This window comes from Gadus chalcogrammus, chromosome 21, assembly GCF_026213295.1.
Source record: "Gadus chalcogrammus isolate NIFS_2021 chromosome 21, NIFS_Gcha_1.0, whole genome shotgun sequence".
NCBI lineage: Eukaryota > Metazoa > Chordata > Actinopteri > Gadiformes > Gadidae > Gadus > Gadus chalcogrammus.
In genome coordinates this window covers 11,715,068-11,723,972 of record NC_079432.1, presented here as the reverse complement: position 1 = coordinate 11,723,972, position 8,905 = coordinate 11,715,068, and the positions used below count along the sequence as shown (strand labels likewise).

Below are 8,905 nucleotides of genomic sequence, written 5' to 3'. Positions count from 1 at the left end.
TGGCCTCCTCCAGCCAACACTCCTCAACTGATCTTAGGAAAGTAAATGCATTTCAGTATTAACAAATTAGACTTCATTGGTTAATACTGAAATGCATTTAGTTACAATGAGACTTCATTGGTTATACTGAAATTTAGTTTAGCATTTAGTTTCCTTCAATTAATTGTATTCATTGCAATAGATGTTGAACAGTTAGGCTCCTCTTTAATGATCAACATTGATAGACTGCTATAAAAGGCAAGGAATTAATTATTAATCCATTCCTTTAACTCTGATAGGCCTAGTATCAATCTGATACCCAATGATTGATCTTGTTGATATGTTTAAGATTAATGACTGATTGTACAGAAGATTCACAGAAGTCAGGTTGAGCAGCTTTTTATTAATCTCCAAGCATTCCTTCACTGCTGCGCTGATTTGCATTAGAAAAAAAAACGCTTGCTAGCTAGTTCAATCAAGATTAAAGCATATCCTTCTACAAAATAGGCTTTAGTTTAACTAATAAGACCACAACCTCGTCAATAATGAATGGGTGGTGGCTTTTGCCATTACCCATTATCTCCGATCACTTGAAACAAAAACGTAGGTGTAGTTGAGTAGCCAAGTTGAAGAGCAAAGATCCATTTCGACCTGGAATGGGGTTCATTTGACTTTTATTATTAAGTATTAGGATGCGTATCTGGTTATTCATCTTATCTATAATCAAATCAATAATCGATTTTGCAGCCAGAGGTCTGTATATCTATACTTTATAGCAGAACAGAAAATGTCTCCCAGCCTTTCGGGTGACCAGGCGTTTTCTGCCGGACAGGCAGGGGTGCAGGGTTCTTTGCAGGGATTCCAGGTGTGCCAGTATGGTTAATGTCTTCTTTGCAGGGGTTGTTATCTATGCAGCTCTGGATGTAAATAAGGTGGGTCATTTCTAGAACATTCTATGGTCAGCAGGGATTGCAAGAGGGGGGGTGGGTGGGTCAAAGTCCAGCATGGCTTTACTTGACAACCCTGTCGGGAGAAAAATATGGACTTTCAGAAATAAATAACCAAACCATACCATCATGTCAATTATTGATATTATGATCATGATTGATTCAAATCAAACTGAATTCGGAATCGATGCACTTTTGTACACAATTGTAAGCTTGCAAAGGCTTTGAATTGTACGTGTGGCCGAACGACTAGTGGTTTTGGACCAATCCTTATATTTCTGAGGAACTATGTGATCTATGGGAAAGACAGCGTATTGGCTATTAACCTATCAGGTTAATAGCCAATACTTGGTTATTAACCTGCCAAGTATATTCATAAAGTGCCTGCCTCTTCCAAACCGTTTCCAAGGTTGATGGTTCTGTGCAGCCAAGCATCTGGCGCGTAAGATGCCTACTCTGTCTCTGAAACCACAGTCCTGATGATGACAAAGCCCTCTTCTAAACTACACCGCCCGTCAATCACTCATAAGAACAGCGCACCACAGAATACCCAAGCCTCTAGACCAAGACCTGAATGCATTCGAGATCACGCGTTCGCTGGCCTCACTTACACTGAGCCCTCCTTATAGCGATCCAGAGCCTTCTGGGCCACCACCTCGGTGAACTTGGGTTCGGACCAGGGTATGTCCCCCGGCACCTGCAGGGTCATAGGGGGGGCGTCGAAGAGGTGGACGGACACCTCGGTCTGGCCCGGCTCGTTCTCCTCACCCCCCTTCTCCTGCCTTTCCTTAGAGATCACCTAGACAAAACCATGATAAAAAAAACAACATATTTTACTTCATAAACTGGGCCGAGAACGGCAGTTCCTAAAAGCGGGAGAATTCCTATGAATCCTTAATATTTATAAAACTAAATAAGGGTAAAGAAACGAAAGAGTTGTTGGTTGAGAAACAGACTTGAGAGGTGCGAGCCACTCACCGCTTGCACCTGGAAGATGGGGTTTTTGGCGTCGGTGCTGTTGGCCAGGCTAGACACCCAGCTGAACTGCTGGTTCAGGAAGTCCAGCACGGCCGAGGTGTTGTACATGCGCTCCTCGAAGCTCCTGAGGAGGGCGCTGTAGAGCTGGGTCAGGCGCTCGGCCACGGCCAGGGCCTCCTCCAGCTCAGCCTTTAGGGGTCCTTCCAGGGGCTTTCTGCCCGAGCAGTCTACCACGTAGGACAAGAAATAACGATTTGCAGAGTTGGCATTGATTGTAATGGCTGTTCCTTATGTATATATGTAGGGTGGTGTGTTTTGACAAAGATTTGAAACACAAGCCACTGTTTTCCACATCAATGAAGACCCCTTTAATGTATCACTCTGACCCTAATGCTGAACCATTCCGCTTCTCAAACCTTTGTCTGCAGCGGCTTCATACAAAGGCCCCGGCTCAGAGAATGAGAGGCCAGAACTAGCAATCAGCGCTCCTATTTATATAATTAACATAATCTGCAAATCTAATTGCATTACAAGGATGGCTGGGTACATTGCAACCCAATTAAATTAAGTGATAGCCCTTTCCCTGGGTTCTTAAAATGCTTTTTTTTTTGTGGGATCTGGATAGGGTTAGGGATCTAAGATAAATTGTAGGATTTTCCGACTAAATCCGACTTCCGTAAAATCCTACCTAATCCGGGAATGCACCAACAATATAGAAAATTGACGCCAAAGTACCCAGATTCTTTATGTCCTTGCACTTCTGGCACTCCTCACGGAGCTTGATGCAGCCGGCAGAGTTTCGCCGGATCTCCCTGCAGGTCATCTGGCCGGTGCCAAAAGGTTTGGTGATAACCACGTCTTCGTTGACACTGCCGTCTGCAACCAAAACAAATAAAGGTTAGACACAGTTCATGTATTTCCAAACGAAAACTTAAGACTCTTGAGAAGAAGAGGAGGAAAAAAAATCTCCAAACTCTTAAGACGTTAGCTTTTAGGACCGAGTGGTAAAGCAGACTGAACAACATTAACAGAGTCATCCCTTTACCCTCAGAGGTGGGGGCCTCCATGTCGCCATCGCCATCCACCATGGGGCCCATGTGGCTGAAGAGGTCCCTGGCCGACTCCATCATGGGGAAGAACATGCTCTGGAAGCCGTGGAAGCTGGGTTCCTGGAGCGGGGAGCGAGCCACGCGGATTTCGCCGGCCAGCGCTCCAGGCTGGCCGCGATGTTGCTTCTGCCCCCACAGGCTGGGCATGCGGAAGGGGAAGAGCGGGGGGTCCAAGGAGCGCATGTGGTCGAACACCTGGAGGACAGGAGGACAAGGAGGATTGGATGTCAGAGGTTGGATTTATTTTACCATACGTACGATATATTTAATATATACGATAGGTTCCATCGTTCCAAAATCACGCCGGAAGACGAATGGATTCTAAACTACTTATTGTCTCATTGCGCGGTAGGGTGTGTATAGGGCCCGACCGATTCATCGGCCTGCCGATTTAATCGGCCAATTATAGCCTTTTTGAAAATAATCGATTACATTTTAAATTACAGTAATTTTTTACTGTAAATGTATTCTAAAACACTCAAAGGTTCTGCATTCAATTCACATATTCGTCAAAAGTGTTTAAAGTATATTTAAGGTATCAAAAACTACGTTTTATATGCTTTTTTTTTTTAATCGGCCGATTAAATCGTAATTTTTCTCTGAAAATAATCGGCATCGGCATCGGCACTCAAAAATCAATATCGGTCGGGCCCACCAACCTTCATGCTGTCAGAGAAGATGCCGTCCACGCCGTCTTCCACCTCAGAGTATTTGTCCTCCAGGCTGTGGAAGCGCTGGTTCTGTCTCTCGCTCTCCTTCTCCAGCGTCTCCACGTTCTCCCCGTTGATCCAGATGGAGAAGGGCGAGGTTCTGTTCAGGACCCTGTCCAGCTGGGAATAGGGACGGAGGAGGGATCGAACTGGGATTTGGCCAACTGCAACTACGACTAACGATATTGGCCACTCACTGCTATTGAGTCGTTTGGTTTTGATCAAAAGCGTCTTATTATGATATGAAATAGGGTCCAGGTAAAAAAACGTTAACGACACGCATTCCTGGTCGACAGTGATTCCTGGTGCATGTTTAAAGATTCTTCAGCCACTTTTGGTCCCATCAGTAGGCAATTCAATCAGAACAGGAATTTAAGTCAATGAGACCGAAATGATGAAAATTAGGTCCAAATTGAAAACCCCAGAATGTATCCAATATGGAGCAGGTAAGTGTCATGGGGTGTAGTGATTCCACCCTTTTTAGTCTCAAGTACCCCGCCACACCTTTCAGAACTGCTCAAACACCCCTTCATCCCCACCAAACCAGAAATGTTCTACTGTGAAGTAATATTATACTGTTCAGACCTATACTAAAATTGAGAATCATTATTATTGTTGTAGTGACCTAGGAATTTTAAATAGTAGTTTAAAATGTAAGTTTAGTAGTTAAATAGTTTCTATTTCTGCTGTTAACTCTGTTGATCTGCAAATAATCATATCTCACCTCATCCTCTTTGTTTTGTAGGGGATAACATGGCAAAATCCAAATCCTTACGAGTACCCCCTGGATGCCGCTCACGAACGTGTGTGTGTGTGTGTGTGTGTGTGTGTGTGTGTGTGTGTGTGTGTGTGTGTGTGTGTGTGTGTGTGTGTGTGTGTGTGTGTGTGTGTGTGTGTGTGTGTGTGTGTGTGTGTGTGTGTGTGTCTACCTGGCGTCCCACCATCCCCGCTCCGCTGCTGCAGGTGCGGGAGTAGTACTTGACGCAGGTGTTCTTCAGGCAGGGCTTACACTCCTCCCACAGGGCCCGCATGGTCTCGTTGCACACCTCCTCCTCCTGCTCCAGTTTGGTCTCCATCTCCTGGGCCGTGCGCAGGGCCTCCTGGGGAGGGAGGGAGGGAGGGAGGGAGAGAGGGAGAGATTAAATTGAACTTGAACTTCCACACAGCACATTGTAGGAATCGAGTGTATGAGCTCAGTTGACCTATATCATTTCATCCTTAAAAGGGTCAATTATGAAGGAATTCATTTTGGTTCTTTGTCAACTATTCCGCACTGACAATGTTTTTTTTTTCTAGGCAGAATAATGGAAGCACTCACACATGCCAAATGTGAATATCCCATCAAATCCATTGAGGGTTAGGGTCCATTCCAGTCTAACTGAAAGAGGACATGTGATTTTGGAGGTGTGGGTGGCTTAGCGATGATAGTGGAGAAAGATGAAAGGGGTGGCGGTGCCTTCAGAACCAGATCAGAAAACATGTGGCTTCTGGCCAGGCCTTTTTGTTATTGCAAATAAAATAAACTACAAGTGAACTGTGTGAAAGGAAGCTGTCCTGATTTCAATAAGTGGGCTGGCTTGCCTCTTTCTTCAGCTTGGTCTCCTCAAGGCTGTTGAGAAATGTCTTGTGTTCGTCGGAGGACTTGTCCATGATGCTCTTCATCTCCTTCACGCCGTTGATAGCGTTCTCAATCTGTTTATCCAGGTACTTCTCGCCCAGCTGTGACATCTCTGCGAGGCCAGACGGCACGCGTTGTGTGAGGACACACGGGGCAAATGTTACAAGTACAATTTCAATGAAATACACCATTGTTGTTGAATATGTGCTTTGCATTGAAAGAACTGCTGAAGTAATGGCACTGCACATAATGGCATCACATTGTACAACACTGAATGTCGTGACATCACATTTTACCGCACTGAGTCGTTGTTCCATTGTACTGCACATTAAAGCTGCCCATCAGCGATTGTCGCTCGTCCCACCATGTCAACATTAATTAGTGTTTTGATTGAGTCTCACGGTTCCCAATGGTTTGTTTGACCTCTGGCCAGCGCTATAGATCCGAGAAAGCGGGGCCAGCGACCCTGGCTGACGGCAGCTTTAGGGTGAGCCGGGCTGCTAGCTTACGGGAGAGGTCATGGTCCGTTGGAGACAGGATGCCGTTGGCAGCGGAGACCAGGAGGAGCGCCACCACCGCCAGGGTCTTGGTGGCCTTTTTCTTCATCATCATCATCAACATCAACATCCTCTCTGACGCTCACGGGGCCAGCAGGATGATGAAGGTAATAACACCTGAGGAGGACACCACAGAAGCACAGCGGTGTGGCCGTGGGTTGCTTTATTTAATATCGCCACACGCGCGCACACACACGAACACACGCACACAAACAATGGAGATTGCGTTGCGCTGTCTCATCCTTGATGACCTCACCTCCCCTCCTGCGCTTGGTGTTGTTGTAATGTCTCTACACAGCCACAGGGTGGGGCATTTCCCAAAACAACCCGGCAACAGACTTACTTCATTAGCAGTTCAGGTATGTTTATTCACCAATACATAACAGCGCTGTATTTTGTACATATATAACTTTCTGATACATAAACAAGCTTAATTGTAGATTATGTGGAGCTCTTATAGTCTAGAACACACTTTGTTAGGCTGCATTGGGGAATTTCACCTATGACCTTGTTTTTCTGATTCCAAGTGCTACTCTGCACTCTGTCCAGTTTACTTTTTTTTAACTAGGTCATGCGGCATCTTTTTTTTGTAGCCATTCAGAGCCTTTTGTCAGTGCCTTTGGATGAAAATGTCCTCTGAATAAACAGACTGTAGCCTACTTGCTTTCCCTCTTTCCTTCACCTCCTCTTCTCTCTAGTATGGGAAAAGCACACATGCACCCACACGGTCCATTGCATTTCTGACAGATGAACTCATTCTGTTTCTCTCCCAGAACTGGCTGTACCCACTGAGCTGACCCCTATTTTACTGCAATAGACTCTCTCAGGCTTTGACCCCTAATGATGAAAGAGGACAACAGGCCATTAATCCCTGAACACATCTGTGAGGGATTGTTAACAACATTGTAAAACAATTTCACCACACATTACACGTCAACACTGGCCAAATATCGTAAAATGTATCGTTGTATTATCCTGCCCTTGCAGCTGACAGCTTTCAAGGGGGAAATGTGTAACTACTGCTGCCTTCTCCCTATAAAAAGATGTACGGCGGTCAAACTAGGCCAACTTCGTGCCATAATCATTGTGTTAGTAAAAAAAAAAAACGACAAGGTCGAGATTGAAAGTAGAGCTTAATGTCCCAGATGGAGACCCCCCCCCCCCCCCCAAGCGGAGGAAGAGGAAAGAAAAACGGCCCAATTCTCCAGGAACGACCGTGTTCTTGTAATGACCGTGCGTTGTTTCGGTGGAGCTATAGTGATACAATGGGTGCCCTGAATGTGTGTGTCGTTCGTTCAAACATGGTAATAGTTTACACAGGCCCCAGCGGGGATCCTAGTTACGCAACAAGGAGAACGCAAACAACTATAGTGACAAAAGAACAATGAACAAGAAGATAACTAGTCATCAGATAACTAGAGGTTCTAACTAAAATTCACTTCACTCTCCCCATAAAAACATTTCTGCAAGCTCATGTAGGCTGAGAAACTGGCTCCTTGAGAAGAATAGCAGTGTAAAAAGTGCATTGTTGTGTTTTCCGCTGCACGCTACCATCTGCGTCATGATTGCTTTAACAACACCGATCACGATGGAAGTAAAGCCAGGACTTCATGGTGTTATCCCTGACGATGATGCAGCCCCTCAGGATGCCGTTGACCTTTTATCTTACCTGTCAAACAATTCCGCTAAAGGCTAAACTATACTAGGCTGTATTTATATTCATACAGCAGCACCACGTTGTGTAGGCCTATCCTAATACTAGATTATTCTCATATTGTTTCTCTCTGTTCTGTGCACGCTTTCCTGGCTCATATTTAGCAGTGTACCTTTGTTCTTACGACCTGGGATGCGAACGCCCCTAGTTGGAGTGATGCGACCCGAGGATGACGAAGCCCATCCTACCAGCCTATCGATTGTTTTGATCAGTGCGCGTCACTCCCATGAGTAAGCAATGCAAACCAGCCCTCAAAAGGTTACATCGCAGGAGACCAAAATACATAATTTCTGCTGAAGCAAAAATATTCACAAAAAATGAAATAACGCCTACAAATAATCAATGAATACAACTTCAACTTGGATATAATTAAATGTTATTAACATAACCTACAGTACATCACAGTGCAGTGATTCATGGAATCACCCGCTAAACAACTGTACACCACAAGATATGCATGATTCAAAAAACAAATACAGCAAGGTTAAGTCACACAAACAGCCTCTTAACATCACTGCGCAATAGAGAGGTTCTACTTACTGCAGTTGCGCGTCTCCGAAGCAGCTCGCACGCTCGGTCGGTGTCGCTAGCGCCCTATTTATACCAGCGGTTAACGGGGACGATGCTGACTTGTGGGAGGCAGAAGCACAGCGGACGACGCTGACTGGTGGGAGGCACTCCAGGATGTGCGTGGCCCAGGACCTTTCCAGAAGTTGTGTAAATAATCCGCAACGCTGAAGGACCGCAGCAAGAGGGCGCCTCCGCGTTGTGTCTGAAAGTAAAGCTGTGAGTGTGCTTTTTTTATTTTCCCTTTTTTCCTCTTGGACACGCTCTGAGCGATTACCTGTCCCGCTGCGAGATGTACTTTATCCTGGAGAAGCTGGAGGGGTGTGTGTGTGTGTGTGTGTGTGTGTGTGTGTGTGTGTGTGTGTGTGTGTGTGTGTGTGTGTGTGTGTGTGTGTGTGTGTGTGTGTGTGTGTGTGTGTGTGTGTGTGTGTGTGTGTGTGTGTGCGAAAACGAGAGAGATAGGGTGTATAATATAATGTTGGTGTGAGTAGGCCTACCAGCTCCTTCTGTTAGCCTATGATGTGAGGGTGATGAATGGCAATGGCTGATGGCTTTTACATGGGGTCTCAGTTCCTCCTGCCGTCTTCTCCTCTACAAAATCAACTCAATCAACACACACACTATAACCAATACTTGAACTTAATGAAAAATGAAAAAAACATTTATTTACTCCCAGATAATCATGCTATTCTATGTTTAAAGTTCACAATTATCTGAAATCCAGGT

At 45.3% G+C, this 8,905-nt stretch overlaps 1 protein-coding gene across 1 annotated transcript; it reads right to left on the bottom strand.

Annotated features, from left to right (window-relative positions):
* Window positions 1–362: 362 nt before the first annotated feature.
* clu (clusterin) lies at window positions 363–8,263 on the bottom strand. Its single transcript, XM_056581990.1, has 10 exons — window positions 8,153–8,263; window positions 5,851–6,015; window positions 5,305–5,453; window positions 4,653–4,823; window positions 3,673–3,843; window positions 2,950–3,208; window positions 2,640–2,780; window positions 1,905–2,131; window positions 1,538–1,725; window positions 363–1,002 (listed from the first exon to the last, which is right to left on the bottom strand). The coding sequence occupies exons 2-10, from the start codon at window positions 5,966–5,968 to the stop codon at window positions 990–992; spliced, it is 1,437 nt and encodes a 478-aa protein (XP_056437965.1). The 5' UTR covers window positions 5,969–6,015; window positions 8,153–8,263; the 3' UTR covers window positions 363–989.
* Window positions 8,264–8,905: the final 642 nt, after the last annotated feature.

Bases quoted from the DNA above. Each gene is read 5' to 3' on its own strand.
- clu (XM_056581990.1), bottom strand. From the start codon at position 5,968: ATGTTGATGTTGATGATGATGATGAAGAAAAAGGCCACCAAGACCCTG. The intron at 5,454-5,850 runs GTAAGCTAGCAG...CTGGCCTCGCAG, and splicing joins AACGGACCATGACCTCTCCC to AGATGTCACAGCTGGGCGAG. The intron at 4,824-5,304 runs GCAAGCCAGCCC...CTCCCTCCCCAG, and splicing joins AGACCAAGCTGAAGAAAGAG to GAGGCCCTGCGCACGGCCCA.